Source organism: Suricata suricatta, chromosome 5 (assembly GCF_006229205.1).
Source record: "Suricata suricatta isolate VVHF042 chromosome 5, meerkat_22Aug2017_6uvM2_HiC, whole genome shotgun sequence".
Classification (NCBI taxonomy): Eukaryota; Metazoa; Chordata; class Mammalia; order Carnivora; family Herpestidae; genus Suricata; species Suricata suricatta.
The window spans coordinates 75,598,473-75,624,721 of NC_043704.1; the positions used below are offsets into that span (position 1 = coordinate 75,598,473).

Sequence of the window (26,249 nt, forward strand, 5' to 3'; positions counted from 1 at the left end):
GTGAGATGGCAGTCTAGGAAGCCCACTGCCAAAATCTATACATCTATCCCCTATACTCTACTGCCCTCGAATCTGAAGTAAGCCTATGGACATGCTAATACTTAGAGAATTCAGTGATAGAAAAGCAGAAATGTTGTATCTTTGTACAGCTTGAACAGCATGCTAGCTCTAAACCATGCAAAATGGAACCCATCTCATGTATACATGACAAGATAAATTAATATCAGCAGATAGATAGGATAGTTATGGGAATGCCATGTTAAAACTAGGTGAGTAAGAATTGACAATACATCTTTTTTTTTTTTTTGCTTAATTTTAACAGGCTCCATTTCCTTCTCTGCAAAAGAAAAATCTGGAAGCAGCTGATTCCTAAAGTTCTTTGACAATGACTTTCTGTGCAGTCTTTATAAGCCCTTTATAATGTAAACCCATGTTCCTTCATGGAACCCAACTTAGAATTTATAAACAAAATGATTCTAAATACATTTCCCTTATTGAATTATTGAATGAATAAAGTACAATTTTATGAGCTATTTCCACAGTGGATGATTTGTGATTGGGGGAGAAGGATGAGGATGAAAACCATTTTAGCCATAACTCGTTGTAAAGAAAGTCTTCAGTAATATTTCTTCCATACACCAGTTATAAAGCACATAACCAGAAGACACTTTCAGGAAAGAAGGAAAATGACAGCTTCATAAGACGTTGTCCACTTTGCTGGCTAGCCAGAAAGGTTGTTAGTTATTTTTTTTAAAGGAATTTTTGTAAACCTGTAAACCCACCACTGTATGGTTACCAACAGAGTCCAGTACTACGGACTGTAAATGCCGTCCGCCCCCCCCCCCCCCCCCCCCCCCCCCCCCCCCCCCCCCCCCGTCCCCGCCACCTCCTCTGGGAAGGGAATTGGCCATTGATTGAGGAAAAGTCAGAGGTTTGTTTTGTTTTTCAAATGCTCTCTCCTTCCCCGTCCTGATGATGATATCATTTTTTATATCGTGATTCCCAAAATTAAACTCTGCCAGTCCCAGGATCTTTAAGTCCTGCACTGATTACATGTTAATAATCACCCGCCAGCCCCTTTCCCATCGTAGCCTCGCTCTTCACCCTGGGTTTAGAACACAGGCAGTGTTAATGAAGGGTTGCAAGGGTGTCTATTCAGACAGATGGATGGACTTGATATTTAAACCCATTATATGTATACTTGCACATCTGCCTTTACTTTACATGGGTCCCCTCCCCTGGAATTTAAGACAACAGTATAGGCTTCATGATTCCCAGTTTTGCCCTTTCAGAGTATTGTTCACACCACAAATAAGTAACTCCCCCAGATTTAAACTGTCTTGGTGGTAACCTCCTCCTTTAGCTTTAGATACAGCAGGCAAATACTCATTGACAAAGAACAAGATTCAGTCTCCTCCTTTTCTCCTCCCTCCTCCAAGAAGCTCATTACTCAGCTCCTGCAGGTGGTTTGCATTTAGAATCTAGTCCCTTCCGTCTGAAAACAATGTGTGCACTTTCCAAAGACTTAAGCTTCATAAACTTAATCCCAGAGAGAATTCTTTCTAAAGTAAAATTAGTAAATATCAATTGAGAATCATTGCTACAGAAATAGTAAACTATAAATAAAGGAACATTTGCTAATTTCCACCAATGTATCTTCCAGTCGGGAGACAAGACTAACACACACACACACACACGCACACACACACACACACACACACACACACAGGTATAAATTATGTTTTTCCTGGCATAACTGTTGACTTCAGCTAATAGAACCTGATTTACTTGCCAGCAGTAGAGTGTAGATCAGTGATTCCCAAACATCAGTATCTGAACCATTGGAGTGTTCAGAAAGCTACAGATTCTCAGGCCAGGTCTCCAGAGTGTTCTCACTTTTTTCTCTAAGTGATTATGATGGCAACCAGGATCAAGACGTAGTGTTCTAAACTGAATCTGGTGATTCGAGGCTCATTTGGACCAAATCTAGATGTCCATAGGCAATTATTTTTTTATGTTTTTTCTAACATTTTATTTATTTTTGAGAGAGAGAGAGAGAGAGAGAGGGAGGGAGAGAGAGTGAGCATTAGCAGGGGAGGGTCAGAGGAAGAGAGGGAGATACAGAATCCGAAGCAGGCTCCAGGCTCTGAGCTGTCAGCACAGAGCCTCACACGGGACTCAAACCCATGAACCGCGAGATCATGACTTGAGCTGAAACTGGATGCTCAACTGACAGAGCCACTCAGACACCCCCATAGGCAATTATTTAAATTTATTAAAATTATTGTGATCAATATGTTGGACTAACATAGAGTAAACTATCACTCTGACACCATGGAATTAAATATGTCAAACATGTTATATTTTGCCATTTCATACTGCTGTTAAGATGGCTATATTTTAGTGCTGAGTTAAATTAGTATACAGAGTAAGTTTGAGGTAACACCAATTACTGTACTACATCGACACTAAGAAAAAATAGCCTAATAGAAATCAATTAATCAAGAATAAATTGTAATATTTTGATAAAACTTTTGCCAATGATTTGCTGAGCAATTTTGAGAAAATGATTTACCCTAGTCAACCTCAGTGATCTCTGAAGATGTAGTTGATTATAAATGCCATCTGTTTCCTAGGAATAATATGAAGATCAGATATTGTAAGAAACTTGGATATCCCAAATCTGTTAGATCAAGCAAAGTGCCTTCTTAATTTTCCCTTGGAAACTGGACATTGTATTATTAGATTATGTACTGGATAAATTCTGTGAGATGTGGTGTTCATGAAGGGATTAGAGACAATGAAAATTGAAATTTGGGGGGAAAATAATCTCTTCAAGAACTCTAGAATGGGATACCAAAGAACTGAACAAATCAGGAGTCCTAATGCTTTAGACCTCTAATTAGGAGAATACTAATGGCAAAATGATTTTGATATTTTTATTTCAATTGCCTCGAAAGAAAACTAAATGTTGTGTTTTCCAAAATCCTCTTTTAGACCCAACTATACCAAAAGACAAGGAAAGATTAAGGAAAAAAGAAATACCTACCACTGATGCCCCTGATTGTTTTAAATATAGCAAAGATAATAGCTGCCATTCTCTCTCTCTCTCTCTCTCTCTCTCTCTCTCTCTCTCTCTCTCTCCCCCTCCCCCTCTCTCCCCCTCTCCCCCCCCCCATCTTTTGAGGTTTGGATCTCTGCCAGCCTGTGACACCTTCCCCCAAACCAGTGTAACTCCTTCGAAGCAGCAGTTTCCTGGCTTTAAATTTAGTCTTTAATAAAACCCTCCTGTCTCTCCCTGACATATTCTTCTTCCATATCTTTCTCTCTCTTGCACACAAATATTGCTTTTGATCTCTTTCTAAATGAAGATATAGATCTTTGTGTTCACAATGTCTCTCTTTATAATAAATATTTACAGCATCCTGGATACATTCTTTTGGCAATTCATTGCTTCTGAACCAGCACTTAGAATTCTTCTACAGTTCCAAAGGGATTCCATGTGACATTAATTAAGGTGTGAAATTGCTTCATGTTAATTGCTCACACCCTTCCATGATCTGCTATTAAGACAATTAAATATCTTTAATGGTACATTAACTAACAGAGCAATCTAACCTTTCCACTTCTTTGAAATTACAGAGGGCCAAGGAAAATTCAATTAAACTGGTAGTAATAAGAACATTAGTCATATTTCATTCTTCTTTGATAGAAACTGATATAGGATGGGGGTTCTTTATAGAGTGTCACTTATGAATGCTATCAGAAACTGGAGTTATATTGTTCCATTTGGAAATGGAATTTGTCAGCAGCAACTACAACTGCCTTCCATACAGGTTTTCCAAACCCCTTTGTGTTTGGACCACCTCCCTTTGAGACGGACCCTCAAAGATTTCCACCTGCGTCTCTCCATAATTACAAGAACTCTCACTTTTTAAACGATATTCAGGAATCCAGCAGGAATATAAGTAATAATTAGTAGCAACTGTACTGCTTTATGTACTGTTTGTGGGGCTTCTTACTATTTTCAACACGTCAAGTGTTAGTTGACGGCCACTAACGCTTTGACAGTATGCAGCTTAAGCTTATCATCCCAATTTTAAACCTGAAGAAACTAAGATTGAGAGGTTAAATACTCACCCAGGTCCATAGATTTAGAGGCAAAACTATGTCCAGAGCTGTTATCTTTATCACACATTGCCAGAGGAGCCAATAAGCTGCTGCAGGCTTGACCAATGGGTTTATAACGTACAGGCAATAGTGACTTGACAAGAGTGATTTCCATGGTGTAGCCAAATAAGTCTAGTTGGAGTGCATTCAGGTTATCACAGGAGGTAAAGAAAAGAAGAAGGTAATATTAAATCACACTTTGGAGGCGCTCTACTGTAAAGGAGGAGCAGAGACATGGCAAGCGGTGGCTGGAGAGGAGCATGTGAGCTACAGGGGGTTGTTTGCTTGTTTGAAGCTATTACACCATATGTATAGATTGATGGAAACAAGTACGGAGGAATGACTTTGGGCATTAGAGGAGACATGGTCACTGAGTCACACTGCCCAAGGGAGGGGGCCCCAGTACAGAAGTGGCAAGTGGAGGGCTGGATTTAGACAGGTGCAGGGAGGGTGCAAGCTCTGTCACAAGCAGGGAGCCAGAACATGTGTGAGCAGATATATGCAGGTGGTCTTTTTCATGATGGAAATACGAACCCTTTCTTTTCAGCTTCTCTTTTCTATGCAAAATGCAAAACAAGGTAGTTTACTGATAATAAAGGAAGGAAGGGAAACATGAAGGAGAGAGAGGGAGGTGAAGGAGAGAGAGAGAGAGAAGTCAAGAAAAGAAAGAAGACAGGCCTATTACCTGAATCGGAGGAGAGTTTGAGGAGTTAAGTGAAGGGATGTAATAGGGAGGAATGGGAGAGGAAATTGGCAAGAGAAATGCAGTAGCATTTCAGGAAGTGCTGAGCACCCCCATAAGGATTGGGATCAAGTTTTGACTTGAGACCAGTCAAGAAGGCTTTATGTTTTTTGTTGTTTCCAGACACATTAAACTATCTGACTTTAAGCTTAGAGCAGGAACCCTAGAGTTAATGACACAAGAATTTTAATGCTGATTCTGCCCTATAGTGTCCGGCACTACTTCCAACAAATTACGTTTTCTGTTCCTCAGTTTCTTCAGCTGAAAGCTAGCCAATAAAAGTGTCCATCTTTTGGGTCATTTAAAATAATCATAGTGCGGGGCACCTGGGTGGCTCAGTCGGTTAAGCGTCCAACTTCGGCTCAGGTCATGATCTCACTGTCCTTGGGTTTGAGTCCCACGTCAGGCTCTGTGCTGACAGCTCAGAGCCTGGAGCCTGTCTTCAGATTCTGTGTCTCCATCTCTCTCTAACCCTCCCCTGCTCGTGCTGTCTCTCTCTGTCTCTCAAAAATAAATAAAAAACATTAAATTAATAAAATAAAATAATCATAGTGTATATAAAGTGCAGATATATAGTAAGGACTCAATTAATATTAGCTATGATTGTGAGGACACTGCTTAGGAGGAAGGACCTGCTGGGTGGTACCTGCACTGGGTTGTCTGGTTTATAAATAATAGCAGCTTTTGATATTCCGCGTTTTTCATACTTTTAAGAAAAGCGTTATTTTGGTTTGTTTCTGAAGAAAAGTTTGTAATGGATATAAATGTGACTTTTTTATGTTTTATCTATTTTTGAGAGAAAAAGAGAGAGAGAGAGAGAGAGAGAGCGAGCATGATCAGAGAGAGAGGGAGACACAGAATCTGAAGCAGGCTCCAGGCTCTGAGCTAGCTGTCAGCACAGAGCCCGATGTGGGACTCGAACCCATGAACGTGAGATCATGGCCTGAGCCTAAGCCAGACACTCAACCGACTGAGCCACCCAGGTGCCCCTAATTGTGATTCCTGAATGTTAAAAATTACAAACAGGGAATCTGAGCTAGTATAATGGCAAAGAACACTTACATACCTCTGAAGATTGCATTTGCAACAAAAGTACCCATGAAAAGAATATAATAGGAAAATAGTATTTGGAAAGCCCGTCCTGGAAAGACCTATCCCTAATCTTATAAAGAGGAGATGTGTTTTATTTTTGACAAGATTTCGGTGCTTAGTGATATATATTAGATCTCTCTCCTTTCTAGTAGCACAATCTTGCATTTAAAAGTAAAGCAAAAAAGAAATAAATCAAGCAAATACCATGTATTACTCTAAAGTTGGTAGCTTATGGTTTTGTTATGACCAAGTGTAGCATTTCATTTATGACGCTAGGACTGTGTGGCTTTCTACAGAAATACAGTCACTGAATCTTGGGTGGCTGTGACAATGACAGCATTTACCATGCCAGATCACAATGTGATGTCATACAGGTGTGATTTGTCACATTAACGAGTTGAACTGGGGATTTCTAGTGATTGCTATGTCTTAAAGTAATGCATGATATGGGCTGTGCTATCAGAAACTTTGCATCTCCTCCTGTCTGCACAAGAGGAAGAGTATTTTCTCACCAAATCCCTCTACCTCATTTTTACTCTGAAAGGTGCAGTGAATGCTTCTGTTTCAGTGTACTGTGGATCAAGAAAAGTCAAAACATGAAAAAAGGAGACATCCAGAAGAAGGGGAAAGAGTGATGAGGAGGGGAAGAAAGAAATTGAAACATATATCAAAATAGAAGGAAAAGAGAAAGAAAGTCGATATGAAGAAAGAGTACTAAAGTACCAAATAGAAATGCTTCCCTTTTCAGAATATTATCTTCTTTTACCATTTATCCAAAACTAGTATGATACCACATGTGTTAGAGGAATAATGATATGTATCTCAAAAACATCCTGTGGGATAAAAAAGAGCAAGTATTTTTTTTCCTGCTTTAAAGAAGAAAGAGGCCAAAGAATGTGATTAAGAACCAACCAGAGGGCCAGGTGAAACAAAAGCAGTGTTGTTAATCAGACATTGTATCATCAGGACATTGAACATTCTTGATAGTTGGATACTGAAACTTTGTTGAAAAAAAAAATAGTGTGAGTGAAATCAGAAAGAAACACAGTTGTAAATCAGTTCCATGGCAAGAGGTAGCCATTCAATCATACCCACTGAAAATAAAATCTGCATCACAAGTGTAGTCCACTTGTCTTGGATGGGACATGATTAGACTGTAAGTTGCCTAAATCAGACAACTTGTGTCCAATTGTTAAATGGGCAGTGGCACTGAATCTGAGTTTCAGAGGATTGTGACTGGGGAACTGGGAAAACAAGAAATACAGGGATTGGATTTTTGTTTGTTTTACTTTATTCCCAGTCCAGAAATTATTCTTCACCAAAAGAATAGCTGAAGTGGGCCAAATGCATACAACAGAGGGCACAAGAAGAACCTATTCAAGAGCAAAGAGATTTTTAAAACATTGAAGAGCCTCCTAAAGCAAAACAAATCTATTCCTAATGAAATAATAGCTTATTGTAATGGAAAGGGATGGAAAAGCACCCCCCCTTAAATATCATTGTACTTTCAAATAATGCAAATTAAGAGATCAGAGGTCATTGCAATTACTAATAACGAGCTGATTATCAGGAAGAGAAAAACTTAATCTTACATAATATAAGGATGATTTAAGATGCACAATTCAGCAGCTGTAGAATTTATAGAAATATTTGAAAATCAGAAACTAGGAGGTTTCCTAGACATGCTTCTTTAATATTTCTCATGGGGCACCTGGGTGGCTCAACTGGTTGGGCATCCAACTTTTTGTTTCAGTTCAGGTCATGATCTCATGGTTCCTGAGTTTGTCAGCTGTGCTGACAGCATGGGGCCTGCTTGAGATTCTCGCTCTCCCTCTCTCTCTCAGCTCCTCCCTTGCCCCTCTTCCTCTCCCTCAAAATAAAAAAAAAAAAACCTAAGACACATTTTTAATAAAAAAATAAAGATTTCCCACAACTACTTAGTAATATATGATTGGAACCAGAACTCCAAATTCTAATAATAGTAGCTGTATAAAATTGATTAGTTTTTTTATTGTAAAGTATATGTGATGCTTATATATGGGGTTCGTAATTCTTGACTTATTTGTTTAGTCTTCTTAAGTGCTACATTAAGCTCCCCACAAAACAAAAGGATAACCGATTTTAACATGTTCATTAGCTTGACCAAGTGAAACCCACCTTTCAATGCAGTCAAAATAATGGTACTTGGAGTATATCAGATATTGTGTGTGTTAGAGAGGCGGCAGGTCACACATGTAATGGTGCCTCAGCTAGGTTTATTTCTAAGAACTTACAATTGTGTTTGCAAGATATCAGAACTCATGCAAGTTTCAGATGCTGCCAACCATTTCTTATAGAACCTGTGCAGTAAGATTCATTTTGATTGATTCTTTCTGACTAATCTGACTGGCTGTATTCATGTCATGTAAACATAGTTAGACACTTTTCCATATAATGAGATTGAATAGATTTTCCCCTATACACTCCTGTATTGGATGGACATTTTTTTTTTAACTCTTCATTCACTATCAAATTGAAACTGATAGATATCAGGATCGTGGTTTAAATCTAACTTGGAATTCAGGAGGTCCGACACAAGTTAGCCCGGCCAGACTAATCCCTTCCCACTTCTCTATTTACCCCAGTCTTCGACCAGTCACTTTTTCTTATATTACCTGCACTTCATTTCCTTACTCTTCTTCAATACCCTGGCCATCTCTCTAACTCCTCTGCATCCTTCAAGGCAAAAGCAACATCAAATAGCTATTGTGATGTCCTAATTTCTATTCAACTCTCTACCCTGCCTCTGAACAACCTGTGATTTTTGTGCATGTCTGTTCTCTCCTTTTTTGCTCTCAGCTCCATGAGGGCAGGAATCAAGAAGTCATTTCTTGCAGTTGCCAAGGAATCAAGCAGGGTGCCTGGCACAAATTAAATGTGCACCTGTTTATAGAATAAATGAGCAAATCAGTGCTGAGCAAATGCATCTTTGGATACTAGTTCACAAAAGTAACTGAAATTCAAGGAGAGAAAAGAAAATGGAAAGTGCATATTGAATGAAAATGATACAACTTTAGTTAAGCCAAGTAAAAAGGGTCAGCAAATGTGACCCAGCTCATCCTACCAGAAGCATCCAAGATATTCTGCCTCTACCAAGACAACCCATGAACCTCAGGTCCAGTTGGGTCAGAAATGTTTTCACCACGGTCCTCCCATTGTTCAGTCATTTAGAGCATTAGCTCCAGTCAGGACACCTGTAGAGATCAACAGACTCTTCTAAGAGTGAACCGTAACAGAAATATCATATGAACTATATATGTAATTAAAATTTTTCTGGTATTTACATTTAAAAAATAAAAATAAGCATGTAATATAAATTTTAATAATATATTCAACCTCAAATATCCAAAATATTTATTCAACATGTAATCACTTTAATACATTACTACTGAGATAGTGTGTGTGTGTGTGTGTGTGTGTGTGTGTGTGTGTGTGTGTGTTTTATATTTGCAGCACATCTGAGATAGGAATAACCATGTTTTAAGTGCTCCGCGACCACATCTACCAAAATAGTCTATTAGGCAGTGCAATCCTGGGGTATTCTTAGCAGGTTTTCCTATCCTCTTAGCAACTCTGTAATTTCTCAGTTATATCTCAATTCTCTCTGTTTTGCTGTAGTTTCAGACCAATATTTCACTATTAGGGAAAGATTGGCTCTTCCCATGCAATAGAACATTTTGGCTTTAGTAGTCATCTCTTTGTGTATAGCTTACACTTGATATTTGTATGTGTGTGTGTGTGTGTGATTTTTTAAAAAAATAATATGTGTAATTACCATATACACAAATAGAATTTACCATTTTTACCAGTGTAAGTGTAAGTAAGTCACGTTGTACCAGTACACAGGTTACCATCTCCCTTCTCCCAGCTCCCGGCCACCACTGTTCTCCTCTGTCTCTATGACTACTTTAGATATCTTATGTTAATGGAATCACAAAGTATTTGTCCTTTTGTGTCTAGTTTAGCACTTAGCATAGTGTCCTCAAGGATCATCCATGCTTGTGTCAGAATTTTCTTCCTTTTTATTTATTTTTATTTATTTTTATTTTTTATTTTTTAGAATTTCTTTTCTTTTTAAGATTGAACCATATTGTATTGATTGTGTGTACTACATCTTGTTTATCATTCATCCATCGATAGATATTTTGGTTACTCCCACCTTTTGACTATCATAAATAATGCTGCTCTGAACACAGGTGTGCAAATACCTGTTCACATCCCTGTTTTCATTTATTTGGGAATATCGAGAGGTAGAATCTCTGGGTCATATGACAACTGTATGTTTAATTTTTTTGAGAAATCACAGTATCATTTTCCATAGTGGCTGTACATTTTACATTTCCACCAGTGACGTAGAATGTTCTAAGTTTCTTCACATACTCACCAACACTGCTTATCTTGTTTTTTGTTTTTGTTTTCTTTTTTTATAATAGCCATTCTAGGGGCACCTGGGTGGCTCAGTCAGTTAAGTGGCCGACTTCGGCTAAGGTCATTATCTCGCAGTACATGGGTTCAAGCCCCATGTCAGGCTCTGTGCTGACAGCTCAGAGACTGGCACCTGCTTTAGATTCTGTGTCTTCCCCTCTCTCTGACCCTCCCTCACTCACACTCTGTCTCTCTCTCTCTCTCAAAAATAAATAAACATAAAAAAAATAGCCATACTGTTACATAGGATTCATCCTGTAGTAGTATTTGTTTTCATTAACATTTTTGGATGACATTAGGAATATTTAGTAGAGGAAAGGCCAACTTGGACCTCAGTTAATATATGGATATAATTTGGGGCACCTGGGTGGCTCAGTTGGTTAAACAGCTGACTTCAGATATATGAACTAGTGTTTTCAAAACCCAGAATTTTTCCATTTATTGGAATATCGGAAAGTTAGTGATCGAGTAGGCTCTGGAAGAGGAGCAACCTACGTACTCGGCTATGGTCCTAATGAGTTTTGTTCTTTTTGAAACGCCGAAAATCTTCAGATGTTAATTTAAAAAACCTCTTTAAGGACTTACACCTGGATGCCCAGGGCTTAGTTACTGGAAGTGTTATCTGCAGTGGTAATGGAAGCATTTCAATTGTCATAACTGAAGTATTTTATGTATAAGTGAGAAATAGCAAAAAAAAAAAAAAAAAAGATAAAAAGTAAAAAGAAAAAGAAAATGCCCTGGGAAGAATCTAGAACATAAGAAACCTAAAAAATAAGTAGTAAGATAAGAAATTTAGCTATAAAAATTATTTAACAAATATATTCTTGAAATCAGAAGTGACATCATTTGGGGCACCTGGGTGGCTCATTCCGTTAAGCATTTGACTTCAGCTCAGGTCAGGATCTCACCATTCCCGAATTTGAGCCCAGCATAGGGCTCTGTGCTGACAGCTCAGGGCCTGAAGGCTTTTCCAGATTCTGTGTCTCCTCTGCCCCTCCTCCACTCGTACTCTGTCTCTCTTTCAAAAACAAACATTAAAAAAGGTTAAAAAAAAAAAGTAACATCCTTCATGTACCTCTAAATTGGAGTTTAAGAAATTCATAGGTCAAAATCTATAGCTATCTATTTTTTTTAAAGATAATTTTTGTCCTTTGAGACTCTGATTTGGTAGCTTGTAGTCAGTCCCACGGATGTATTGGTGTTTACAGCTGACTAACTGGCAAAGTAGGGAAAACCAGTTTTGTGGCAGCATATGAATAGCTTGCTGATGGAATCACTTCGTTAATTCTCAGTTCCCTGTGCACTTACCAGTTATACATAAGTAGTTATATTTGTATATATAAACATGTGCTTTAATTTTTGAGATTTTGACACTTTCTCCGTAACAGAAATATAGGAAGAGACATTGGACTTGAGGAATTACAAGATTTTAATAGGATCTCCCATATGGATCATCTGTCTTTTGGAAAAGGAAGCAAAAACAGAAAGTATCTAATGGCATCATCTGAAAATTACAGAATCAATTCTTGCTGAGCTCATTTCCTCTGTGCAGCTTCGCTCTGTAAACCAGAGGTCGTTGGGGGTGTTGGAGGAGCCATTTTGTGCAATTGAAATACGTTAAAATCTCACTTAAAAATGTATGTAAAGATATATAAATGTAATAATTTTGCACAATATATTTAGCAAACACAGTTTATATATCCCTTTTGTACTACCCAAAGTGTGGTTCAGTTTGTCAAGATCAGCATCACTCGGGAGCTTATTAAAAATGTAGAGGGCACCTGCCTGGCTCAGTCAGTTAAGCTTCTGACTCTTGGTTTCGGCTCTGGTCAGATCTCAGGGTTCCTGGATCTGAGCCCCACATGAGGCTCTGTGCTGAAAGCATGGAGCCTGCTTGGGATTCTCTCTCTTTGCCCCTCCCCTGCTTGTGCTCTTTCTTTCTCTCTGTCAGAATAAATTTTAAAACATGTAGAATCTCAAGTCCACAAAAACCTCTATCAAAACCTGCATTTTAACAATATCTTTGGATGTTTCAAAAGCACATTAACGTTTAAGGAGCTTTACCACTGAGATGTGGGGGAAAAAACCTGTCTCCTCATCACTGAACTAGCGTCAAGAGACTTTCTTGTATCTTAACTCTCTTAATCTAGGTTTGAATTTATAATACCTTTAGCCAAAAACAAAAATTATCACTGTGTTCTATGAAATCTGTTATTCAAAATTCTCACAAAGAGATCAGCTCCTTCATTCTCTTAAACATCTTTGGACGCTTCCTATATTCCCGACATTTAATCCTCATAAAAATTCAGTTTTTCAGTGATGAGTATGTGTCCATGTTGACAGAGCTAGCAAGCAACTGAGTAGGGACGAGGACCCAGGCAGTGTGGCTCCCCAATTGGTTCTCTTAATCACCACATGGCACTACTTAGTCGTAATTATGCTCAGGTCTCCTGCATCAGGGCAAAGTCCCAGGGAGGAAGCTATTCGATTGGCAATAACATTCAGATTACCAAAGCATTGCAGTGACGGTTTAATGGATAGAGGTACTTAACTCTTTGTTCCTAAATCAAGGATAAGCATAATTCCTGATATTTGAATGAAGTATTTCATATGCTTACATATAGTCACACGTATCTATTTTACAATATAATGAATGTTTTAATGTACTCAATATGCTGATAGATCCTGTCTTACAAGAATAAAAACTGAATTCTTATACATTGAAAAAAAATATTCTTTTTAAGCAATAATCTAGCAACAGCCATGATAATTCACAGATGACTAAGCTTTAGAGCCAGACAAAACAATAGAGGAGCGAGGAACTGTCGTATGTAGATGTGAACTAAAATTTCACAGTTACATATTCAAACCTGGAGCAATTGCGAAAATGGCATTTTTTTCTCTCTGCCCTCCCTCCTGTTATCATCTCTTATGTGGGGTGCCCTCAAAATTGGTGATAAATATTTCAATTTGATATAACAATGTCATATTTCTTGTCGTAGGGTAAAGATTAGGAGCATATATATATATATATATATATATATATATATAAGGATTTTTTTTCTACATGAACTAGATTGCAGACTAAGGATTAAAACATATCTATTTCTCTCCTTTTAATGTTATGCTTGCAATGTCTCCTCAACCGCTAGATGAAAATCCAGTCATATAGGTTAGCAGACAGGTAACATTCAAGCCTTATCTGTAAGAGAACAGAAGCCACTCTATGTCCGTGGTTCAAGAAGACTTAAAAGGTTATGACTGATAAAACTAGAAGAGGGCACTTTATATCCACTAAATATGTTATCCAGTTGAAACTAGTTTTAACACAGAAGAGAAGAGCTCATGGTGAGAGTGAGAATATGGTGAAATCAAATTTGAGATGTTTATGGAGGCCAAATTGATGTCCATTATTGTAATAAGTAATTGATGTGATTTTACTTTTCAGTGTGTATGTACAGAGAGCCATCGCTACATGAAATTGGAGAAAAACAAGGGCGTTCGAGGAAAAGTTCTGGAACACCAACCATGAATGGAGGCAAAGTCGTGAATCAAGATTCGACATAGCTGAGAACTCTTCCCTTTGTCCCCTTCTCCTACCTTCCCTTTCTCCCCTCCCCTTTGCCCATTTCCTTCCAATAAATCCACCCAAGGAGAGAAAAATAAAATGGCAACCCAGGACCTAGTGACTAAGATTCTGCACCCAAAATCTTCCTTTGTGTAGGACAAAGAAATTGAACCAAAGCTTGCCTGTTGCAATGTGGTAGAAAATGCACATGCACAAATATTAGCACACATACAATCAAGGGAAAAAATAAATCAAGACACCACAACATTGTGTTGTTATTAATAAGAGGCTAATTATAATGAAGACATAGCTATAATAAATGTGAAATAAAGTTATTATCTTAAAGACAAGGGTTTTGGAGAATTGAACTTACATAAATCAATGTATACCCTAAATAACTTAAACTTTGGATAATGTGTGCTTTGTTTTGAATTTTAATTTTCTTTGAGCATCTGGAACTGACATATAATTACATACTGTTTCCAGGATTTTTTTTACCACAATTTTGAACATGGACAAATTATAGATTCTTCTAACGCCTGTATGGAATAAGCCAGGAATCATTTAAAAGTTTAAAATTTTATTCTTGAAGTTGTTACTTAAAATTGTTTCATGCAAAGGATAGACTTCAGTTGAATTTAATGGTATTAGCTGATATCATTCCTTCATAAAAATGAATTTCGGATTCACCTGGGAGATTATCCTGTTTTTATCAAAGGAATTAATCTAGGATCTCATTTTGTTTTTAGTCATTTAGAAAAAAAATGTGTTCTAAGGCTGAAATAACTTTTGGGAATTCTGTGTCATTGCCATGCCTGGGAATTGATGGATAAGTTATAGGCTCTTATCATTTGGTCTGATTTTTTTACATTGTGCACACATTTGAGAACAGACGTGCATGTCTAGCTGTGGTATAGAGTTTTGTACCATTTCTTGCAGCAGGAAGGAAAGAAAAGAGTTTTGCATCAGGAAATAAGTCCTAGGAAATTGGTCAAGGCAAATTGTATTTGCCTTTGAACTTTACTGGAGTTTTATGTATGTAACATTTTCCAAACTTCACCAAGAAATTGGGAGGCATGGCTGTGAAATTCCTAACTTAATATCTTATGAAGCCAGTGGCTTGCTTGTTGCTGTATATCCTTGTTAATTAGTCTAGTTGACAATAAGTCTGTCTCCTAGAACAACAGAAAGGAACTTGATACACTAAATTTTCAAGGGGCATAGAGAAACAATATGGAATTAACAGCTATGGTTCCAACACACAGGGTTGCGTGAGCTTAAAGTACTAAAGAAAAAAAAAACTCAGTGTAAGGACTAGGCAAATGCATAATTAAGAATACTAAAGTATTAGAAAAATATTAGGGAAGAAATGAATATTATATGATCGCCTTGGAAAAAAAAAATAGATCTACGTAGTCCTACAAATCAGGAATGGCATAGAGAGACATCCAAATTAAAACAAAAGAGAATGTTAAAAAATGTATGCAGAGTTATGGATATTATCAATGAGAAGACTTAGCATGTTACTTCTCCTATAGCTCTACTGTCCAGCATGTATTGTTCCAAATATGATTCCCTAAAATATATACACTTTGCAGAAGCTCTAGGCCTTCACTTAAATGACCTTGCCATTGGTTGCTGTATTCTTTCAAAGTCAGTGTAGTTCCTCTCACTCTACACAATCATTATTCTCTAATAGTGGTTTGTGTCCTTCACCAAGTACCTAATTTATGTTATCAGGAGGTTAGCAGCAAATGAAATGGAGAAATTTGCCTTATTGGTTGTAAAGAATAAAAGTTATGCATCTAGGCACCTCGGCAAGGATTTTGAACACACCTTTGCAAAAGATATTTGTTTAACAAAATATTTTGAAAGTAACAAATAAAGACATTTAAATTTAAAAAAAAGGAATGTTACTCTTCTAGGAAAAGACCACCCTTGTAAAAAAATGTACAAATCTGGTTGTATTTCTCCTTGTCACTCTTGATTCAGCTTGCTTTTAAACACACCTGTCACTTCTAGGACCAAACAAATCCCAAGCACAAAGCCTTGTTTTCTTTGAAAAAATTCAAAAAGAGGCTTCCACAAAATGGGTCATAGGCTCATTTAGCATGAAATGACTTGAGCTTTAATGATGATATACACACACACACACACACACCCCCCACAAACTCATCAGTAACACAATTGCCAGTTTCACAAAGTGTTATAAATTACACCATGATTTCATGACAATATTTTTAGTCTGGTTAAATCTTATGAAAAATATGATGGCAATATGAACTGCAACACAAATTCCCCCTCTGTTTCCAATGGCAGCGCATTATTGATCACCTACATTCATATTTGTCTTCTTCCTCGTAACAGTTAAGAAGCAGGAGTCTAACCACCTGGTTTCTATCTTGCTTTTTTTCCCCATATCATTTAAGCAAATGTTGACCACAGTAACCGTTCAGAATTTAGCGTTGCCTTATTTGCAATTAATTTTGAAGAATTAACTGGAAAGCTCATCTTTTACATGTTAACTTGACAAAACCTGCAGTTGAGAGCATAGGGTGAGCAATTGCTTAACTGCTGCTTAGTCTTTAAGTTCATACAACCTTTAATAGGAAATGTCAGTATTCGCTGCCTACGTTTTTTAAAAAAATTACATATATACAAATACAAAATACAAAATTACAAATAGAAACATATAATTATCCCATTTCCTCCAAAAATATGAGCCAGTTTAAACAGTTTATTTTTCAGGTTTCTTCCAAGTAAAATAATTCCTTATTTTGATTTTTATCATTCTAATTTCTGGGTCTCAGTTCATTCATCTCTTAAGTTCCTATAAATCAAATAAGCTCTTTTTTTAATCCATTGGGATTATCTCAGGAAAAATACAACTTTCAGTAAAGCTTTGTAATTGACTATGTACATATAAGTTAAGATGTGTTTATTCCAAGAGTCCTCATTGTAACATGTTTCAAAATCAATGGGCTTAAGAATGAAAAAACTTTTGAGAATCTCAAAACAGTCCTTTGGTCACTATACTCTCCTTGACTTTTAAGCTAGAAGTTTGAGATAGAGAAACAAAATGGTGCTGATGTCCCATTTGCTAATTCAGAGACTTGTGCTTCAGGAAACTGGAGGACAGCAAGCCAACCTGTTCTTGATCACAGTGATAGGCTGGGTTTTGGATTTTACATATGAATTTCATAGCACATTTTTAGCCACTATGGATTGGCGCAATAAAGAGACATCAATTTGATGTAAATTGTGATGCTTTATGGGTCTCATTTTAATCCAGATAGCTTTTATAGAAGAATTCTTCAATTTAAGAAATGACACTGTTGTAGACAGATATTGTATATATGGATGGTGGCCCTGTGGTGCCACTAGCGAGAGATGAGAATATTATGACAAAAGTGAAGGATGCAGAATGGCTTGTTACGTATTGGAAAGTTTGAAGGTCCTAACTGAAGACCACTGATTTCTTGGCAAAGAAGCATGACTACATCAACAGTAATTTTTTTAAGCCTGGACCCAGAAATAGCAAATCTACTATTCTACCTTCATGGCTTAGTCTACAAGGCCTTGTTCTGAAAGGTTTTCCACAATGTTACTTAATTTCATCTGCACAAGGTAAAACACACTCAAACATAAAAATTCCCTGCTCATTTTAATATCATAAAAGGCTGAGATTATTTCTCTGTCATAAAATTGTAAATAGCATTTTTTAAATCAGAGTCACATTTAAAACCGTGGATTGTTCTACAAATATATATGTGTATATATACATATGCTTCTGAAATAAGGATATATAGAGTTTTTATTTGACTTGTGTTCTTTAGTCATAGCTAATCAAAAAATAAAGAGGTTTGAATGCAAAACTTTATATACAAATGTATATTTCTAATGGTAATACAAATTGCCACTTTATAATAAAAAAGGCACTGATGGAAATAATTATCAAAGCACATGCTCCTTCAGAACTTGATTCTGAATTCCTTTGATGTAGAGGTTTTTTTTTTTTAAAGCTATCTTAAAAAGTTATACTTCCTGATCCAGATTCCATGATAAGTCATATCGGACTGAAAAGTTATGGTTGAGGGTAGTAAAAAGATGCTAAATGCAGATCTTTATTTTTTGGGATTTTTACTTGGAGCCCAAGTTAAAAATTCAATACTTAAAATCTAAATTAAAGGAAAATTGCTAATGTTCAGAGATGATATATTGAGCTTCAGTAAGAGAAGCAAAAATATATTTAACATACAATAGCTTCAAAATAATATCATAATAAAAATTGCATCATTAGATGTTTTATTAGTTGGAAAGAATGAGTTAATGTTTCTTTGTCTTTGCTCCAAGCACAACTTAAAGACAGTGGCATTTATTTTACTTAAAGTTGTTTAAAAGTCCAAAATATACTCCCATGAATAGAATTGGTATTAGCTCCATTACAAGGTTAAATGTTACAATTTTAAGAAATTATTGACACTGAAATGTTTAATAAACATGTTGTATTAGAAAACTGAACAAATTAATGTTTCATTTTTGCATTAAAGCACAGATTATTCAACTCATTGTTTTCTGAGATCAGATTTGTAAAATGTTTATATATCACAACCTTCCTAAAGTAAAAACAATTAAAATCTTGAGATGCTCATGCATGTAGACAAAATATTTGCAGTTTTTTTAAACATTAAACTTCTTTGGGAAGTCAATGTGTTTATCCTATAATCTGTCACTGAGAAAGTGCTTTGCCTTATTTAAAAAAAGATCAAAATTAGAATCATAATAAATCAGATTTTTTATTGAACATCATAGCCGAAGTTAAAGTTACTTGCAAAATATGAAACTACTGGTGGTAAACTTAATGTTTTACTTTTTGAGGGTTAAGAACTAGAGCACATTCATTTCTTCATTGACTCATAATTTACTAATTAGAGATCTGATTGAGTTTAAGGATTGTAGCCTAAATTTTAGTCTCAAAATCCAAGAAAGGCAGACACATAAATAAATAATGTCAATACCTGAATATAAGTGTTACAATAGCTCTGTGACTAAACTTTTGTATACAACTGATAATGCAGCAGTGAGGCCTACAGGGAAGACAGGGATTGAAAAAAGAAGAGGTATTTACTGAATAATAAAAGAGAGATGACAAGGGCCCCTCAAGTAGAGGAAATAGTTTGATGAAAAGTTGCGGAGACTTGAGAATCACGACTTACTGGGGAAATGCTTACAAATGGAACAATGAAGGAGGGTTCAGATGAGGAGGGGGGGGGGACTGAGTTAATACCAATAAAAATGAACAGTTATTCAAAGTTTTGTCAAGGCACTCTTTGGATTTGTTTCAGCCTCCATATCTGTTAGGATGCTTGTGGTTTCTTGTAACAGAATCCCCAAACCTAAGTGGCATTTCTCCAGGTTCACAGCATCACCACCTGAAGCTTAATTTGTCTGCAGCTTTCAGCTCCGCCCACCTCCACCTGTGATAATGTCCCTCTTCCAGTAAGGTTTTCTTTGATAAGTTGTCACATATTTATATCATGTGCTGTCTCGTACAGTCTATGCCCCCACCCCACCAAAAAACCATCTCCTAAAATTTGGCCATTTGGGTAATGTATCCACACTTGGATGAACCACTGGAGCCAGAAATTTGAGATGAAATGACTAGTTTAAGTCAACTTATCTGCTGGATGTATTTTCCCCAAGAAGATAGAGGTATACATAGATGAGGGGTGACTATTTGAATGGAATACAGGGTCCATTTATCAAGAAGAATGATAAGGAATACAGAATAGAAAGTAGCAACAAATTTCCATCACTTGTTAATTGATGTATTTCCTACCAGATCTTATTGGATTTTCTAAAACTCTGAGAAAATTTTTGCAAATATTAGTGGATTACAGGTACTGCCATAAACCATGGTGGGGGGCAAAGGCATTATAGACTCAATTTCCTTTTGTTTAACTATGCTTAAACAAACGCCCACCATGCAAAGGCACTCTGTGGGTTACTGAAGAAGACACAGACCACTGTGGTACGTTTGACAGCAGCTCGATGTATATCTCTCTGTCAATGCTTTTAAATGAGCATTACAAAGAGGATTGGAAAATGCATCCTGGCTACTTTAAATCAAAGGTTTATATCATATGTACTTTTTCATACCCATAAAAAAAGAAGAAAACCTGTAAGGATTAGATCAGGACAACCAACCAACAGTTACTCTAAGTCTTCAACTCAGGGCTATCTGGGATCTCAAAGTCAGTTGGAACAGACACACATGCCACTCTCGAGTCTTCTCTAGATTACAGCATATATTTGAACAATGAATGATGATAAATATCTTAATCTCCCAAAAAAAAAGCCTGTTGCACTTGGCAGCAGTACTGGTTTTATAAATTTCTACTTCATATGAAGTAACTTATTCTTCTGAGCTCCTACCCATTGTTTCAAATTTCACTCCTTAGGACTAGTCAATGTCACTTTAATGCTTCACCTATAGAAAAGTCATACAGATATTTGAAGATCATTGTCATTTTTTTCCCCAATAATCAAGGGTCTCTACTCATGTGAATATCTTCAGGCTCATTTTATTTGCCATTCTGTTTACTTCACTGAAAGCGAACTCTAATAACTTGGAGTGCTTAAACCGAACATGATATTCTCAATATAACTGATCCAGAGACACTCCCTCATTCTCCTCATGGTAACAGTATTAAGATTGCATTAGCTTAAAAAATATTTATTTTATGAGAGAGAGGGAGAGCACAAGTGGGGGAGATGCAGAGGGAGGAAGAGAGAATCCCAAGCAGGCTCCACACTGTCACACAGAGCTCAAGTCACAACCATGAGATCATGACCTGAGCTGAAATCAAGAATTACACACTCAACCAACTGGAGCCACCCAGGTGCCCTGCATTAGCTTAAGAAACATTTTTTTAAAGTTTTTATTCATTTTTGAGAGAAAGAGAGAGAGAGAGAGAGAGAGAGCGAGCGAGCAAGCAGAGAGAGAGGGAGACAGAATCTGAATCAGGATCCAGGCTCAGAGCTGTCAGCACAGAGCCTGACACAGTGCTTGAACTGACAAACTGCAAAATCATGACCTGAACTAAAGTCAGACCCTTAATTGACTGCGCCACCCATATGCTCCTCTGCAGTAGCTTTTTTAACACTTTCATCAAAACATTTTTTAACATTCAGGTTTATTTTTATGAAAACACCTAGGCATTTTCATCTCTATGATTCAATTTAAGATGGAGGTTTGTTAATAGACTCATAAGCATAATTCTAATCTGATTAAGTCTTTGAGAAGACTAACATACTCAGAATTTTCCAGATATACTACAAAATTCACATCCAGTGCTTAATCACAAATCATCTACTTAACATTGTGTGATTATAGTATGTGATCAGATCAATCTGTTTGGGGGGATTAACCACAATGCCCTTCATGTTCTCATTTCACTTAAACTGGGGTGAAGTTTCAGAAAGGGTCATTCTGCTGGCAGCTCTTTATTTTCAGGAGTAAGTGGCCTTATAGAAGACACCTGGTTTTGCTCCATTTTAAACTTTCTCTTCTCTCTTTAGTCTCCATTAGTTTAATTAGCAATCCCCCCAAATATTACATTACTTAGACTTTAAGAATCATTACTTGGTTTTTCACGGATTTCATTTTTTCATTCTGTAATTTTAAGTTTTGGCCTACTTATTTCAATAATCAATTGCACATCTCTTCAAATTGCTATTCAAATTTTTTTTTCTCGGAGTCAGTTTGCAACGTTCTTGTGCACTCTCAAAATTTCTCAAGTGGGTAACAATTCTGAGGCTTTGAGGATCTGAGAATTCCTTTTTGCTTAATTTTGCCTGTGGATGGCACCTGGGGAGGCATAAAATACTTGAGTCACCTTCTTCCATAAAATTCTCTTAATGTTTCATTGACCCCTAGGCTTTTTAAAGGGGTGTGTTATACTTTAATTGAAATTAATATGCATTCTCCAGACATGAGCTTTCATAATTATTTCTTAAGAATTTAAAATATTATTGATGTTGTCATGTTATCTTTCTAAAACTCATTTGACAAGCTTATCTAGAAAATAATATATTTTAATTAATGTGCTATCTCTCTTACATAGATATTCATGCATTAGCCCTGCTATTCCATTGCAGGTTGTTAGCTTCAAAAATGTGTTTCTGGCCCAGAGAAACACACAGATACATACATAAGGGAAACACTGTAAGAGGAGGTCTTTAATATATAAACTATATGTCGGTCTATCTATGTTTTGGTTTGTCTATGTCCACTCCATTTTCACCTTTGGCTTAATTTTCTTTGATACTTCTATGCATTTCCAGATTGTCATATCACTTGGTTGACTAACTTAGCTCTGAATTAGTTAACGTTTTTTTACCCTAATTGTTTGAGTAGCAGTTCTTTTCTGTGACCAGATAACTCTGGAATAATAGCACAGATTCTATGGGCTCAGTATATTTGGCTAAATAGGAGAACATCCATCACGATAGTCTCACTTAATACTCTGGTTTCTCTTCAGATCACATAAATCTTTCGCCGTTCACAATACTCTCACTTAATGGTTTCACTGAGGTGAAACCCCACCCATACCAGATAGCATATGTTGGCACATGTCAACACACATACAAAATAAGCATGGAATTTTGGGCAAGGGAGACATTGACCCACTTGACTAACTTACTCTCCATCTTAAATGCTAGAGTTATTTCTGACCTGCCTCAAAACAAATGACTATGGTTTGTTGAATATAGCCACCATAATTATGGACTTGCAGGGGGCTATTCACTTCTCTGACAGAGAATACATAGTTACCTGAACTTGCTCCTAAAGGCAAAAATTGAAGACATTAGCTCTCCTTTTTTCTTGCTTCCTCCATCCATTTCCTTTACAACTAGACCCAGGTCTGGTCAAATGTATGTATCTATCTTCTACATGAAGGACTCTAATAACTAAATCATCAGCCAAAATGATTTAATTTTCAGGCCTTTTCCATTGATTTAAGGAAACAAACCTACCTACGCTGTTCCTATTATTGGACCTATTCAGTGGTTCTTATCCTGATAGCATGTTAGAGCCATGTGGGCTCAAGCCTCAAGCCTAGAAAGCAGATGAAACTGGTTTAGAATGAAGACAGGTGATTCCCAAATGTAGGAGTTGAGAATCAACCCATTAAATAACCTCCTAAAAAGTGTAGTATTTATTAAGTGCCCATTTAAGACTGGATGAATCTGGATTCCTAGACATCTTATCAGTTGTAAATACCCATGGGAGTTATGAGCAGAAGACTCCCTTTCTGATGAGGCTTAGACAGTTTGAATAGCAGGTAGTAGTAGATGCTAAGCCACCTCCATGTCCCTGCCACATTCTGGCATCTTGCCTAATCTCCTAAGGAAGGCATAGTGTTATATTCAGAGATTTGAGGTTAGCCTTATATTAAATTCATCTATAAGTTTGTACTTGATTCAAGAACAATTTTGTTTGTCTGAGCCCAGAGAGATATTTATCTAAACACCCCGTCAAACGGGTGCTTACATTTCTTTATGACATATTTGGATATGGATGAGATCAATAAGTGTGGCTGCTGTCTTGAGGTAGTAGCCTCCAAACACATCAAGGGCATCCATGAATTAATTGGGCCTTTATAGAAAACTGGCTTTATTTCTCCTCTCTATTGTCATGGCTCACAATGCCATTTTGTTTGGGGTGAACATGGTAAGATGTACTTTTCTCTTACTTGGAAAGAAGTTCACTTTCTCCTGACAGTGTACTTTTAACTATGAGATTTCTCTTAGCATTTTAGTCTGTTTTATTGTCTTGGGTCAGACCATCAATTCCTGGGACAGAATTAAGTTTTTCCACAGTTTGACTCAGAGTATACTGTCCTCTGAAAACAAAATTGTCACTCCTACTATTTTCTTTTCTGCCTAGCACTATCCCCTAGAAACCAAATAAAAGGCAATATATGATTCTTCCTCTGTTACATGTACACTGACTAACCCTGTCACAAGCAAGAAAAGAGTACTCTGTGTCTGTTCCAGAAGAGTAAGCCATTCAGTGGTACTTGTTTCTGTACTTTACCACTGAAGTCCATCTAGTATATATTTCTCCAGTCCTGTCCTTATCTTTTCATCAGAAGCACAGCCTGCCAAAGTTCTTAAGTCCCCTTGACTTGCCCTGATGAGAGAAAGGAGAGTTAGAAATTTACTTCAGGTTCTCTTGAGTTGCAGTGCTTAGAATCTGCTAAATACAAGGAGACTGCACACAAAGAACACACTTGGAAAATGGCTCACATTCTCTGTCTCTGCCAGAATGGCAGCCAATGATCAGGAAACTTGGTCTTCTATTTTCCAACAGAAGGAGACTAGAAAGTGGGTCAGACCTACTATATTACTCTAGGGCTTGATGCCATTTCGTCCATCTTTGACTCTCTCCTTATATGGCTATTGTTTTTGTTTTCGTTTTTCCAGTGGGGCTCCTAGTAACACATTCTCCTGGCTGAGGCTCATGACTCCCATCCAGTGAACAGTCCTGACAGGATGCAGCCTTGTTACCCTTATTTTATCATAACATCACCATCATATATCAACAATACCACAGAGGACTGGCACAGAGTATTTGGTACAGCAGTAGGCAATGATACTTATGACATAAGAAAAACTCTCATGTAAATCTAGTCAGTATAGGATCTTGAGCAAGGTAATTCCTCTGTAACTCTTATTTTCCTCACTCTAAAGGGCAGGTAGCTTGTAAAGTATGGATTAAGTTGATTATCTAATATTTCTTATCCATCTTGAAAATCTATATCTTTTGATAGTTATGTTTTTTCCATTTGCATTTAATGTAATTATTGATATGTTTGTTTGGATTTTATTTACTTTTTTGTATTTACTTTCTATTTGTTCCCTCTGTTAACCTTCTGTTTTCCATTTCTTTGTCTTCTGTTTCTTGACTTCTTTTGGATTATTTGGTGCTTGCTCTAGGGATTACAATATGCATGTTTAATGATTTACTGTTTATCTAGAACTCATATTTTACCACTTTGGCTGAAATGTAGAAACCTTACCTCCATATAGGTCCCTGTAGCCTCTCTTCTTCTATTATGCTTACCTACATACCTGAAATCTCTATCAGACAAACTTAAACTTTCTAGCTTTCAACTTACACATGCTTTAAACAATTTAAGAACAGAGTAATCAATTACATTTACCTAGATGTTTGGGATTTTATTGTTCTGTCTTAGTTCCCAATGTTTGCTTTTCATAGTATTTCCCTACAATCTAAAAAAATTTCTTTAGTAATTTCGTAGAGCAGGTCTGCTGGCAATGAGTTCCCTTAGTTTTCCTTTATCTGGAAGTGTTTTTATTTCATCTTCATTCCTGAAGCATATGTTCAGTGGATAGAGAATTTTGGGTTGACAATTGTTTTCTTTCAGCATTTAAAACTGTGGAACCACTTCTCTCTTGCTTACACGCTTGTTCTCCTCTTGGTAATGTGTCATTTTTCTGAGTGCTTTCAGGACTTTTTTCTTTCTCTTTAATTTTTAGCAGTTTGATTTGATATGTCTGGATGTGAATTTGTTTGTGTATATTCTGTTTGGCACTCATTGAGCTTCTGAAATCCATGGTCTAGTTCTTTTGCCAAATTTGGGACACTTTGAGATATTATAGCTTTAAATATTTTTCCTGCGCTGCCTTTTTCCTCTTCTTTTGAAATGCCAATCACATGAATGCCAGATTCTTTTTCTTTCTTTCTTTCTTTCTTTCTTTCTTTCTTTCTTTCTTTCTTTCTTTCTTTCTTTCTCTCTCTCTCTCTCTCTCTCTCTCTCTCTCTCTCTTTCTTTCTTTCTTTCTTTCTTTCTTTCTTTCTTTCTTTCTTTCTTTCTTTCTTTCTTTCTGTTATTTACCTACAGATCTCTAAGGCTCTTTTCATTTTTTCAATTTTTCCTCAGTATTGTTCATATTGAATAATTTTTATTGATTTATCTTCATGTTCATTGATTCTTCCCTCTGTCACCTCTATGCTGAAGTTGAGCTGGTCAAGGGAGGTTTTTGGTTTTAATCACAGTGTGTGTATAGATCTCAAATTCTTATTTTTTTTATAGCTTCTGTTTATTTAGTACTTTTTCTATTTTTCCTTTGGTTTTAAGAGTCAAATAATTCTAATATCTTTTTCATTTCACCATTGATATC

General features: G+C 36.6%; 1 protein-coding gene across 4 annotated transcripts in view; it reads left to right on the forward strand.

The window, feature by feature from the left end:
* The window catches only part of FGF12 (fibroblast growth factor 12), a 560,960-nt gene extending 542,120 nt beyond the window's left edge, over positions 1-18,840 (forward strand). For all 4 annotated transcript variants that reach the window (XM_029939632.1, XM_029939633.1, XM_029939631.1 and 1 more), the window contains one exon: positions 13,917-18,840. In XM_029939632.1, coding sequence (XP_029795492.1) covers positions 13,917-14,035 — 119 coding nt within the window. In that variant the 3' untranslated portion in view covers positions 14,036-18,840. The remainder of the gene's footprint in view (positions 1-13,916) is intronic.
* The last annotated feature ends 7,409 nt before the right edge of the window (positions 18,841-26,249 follow it).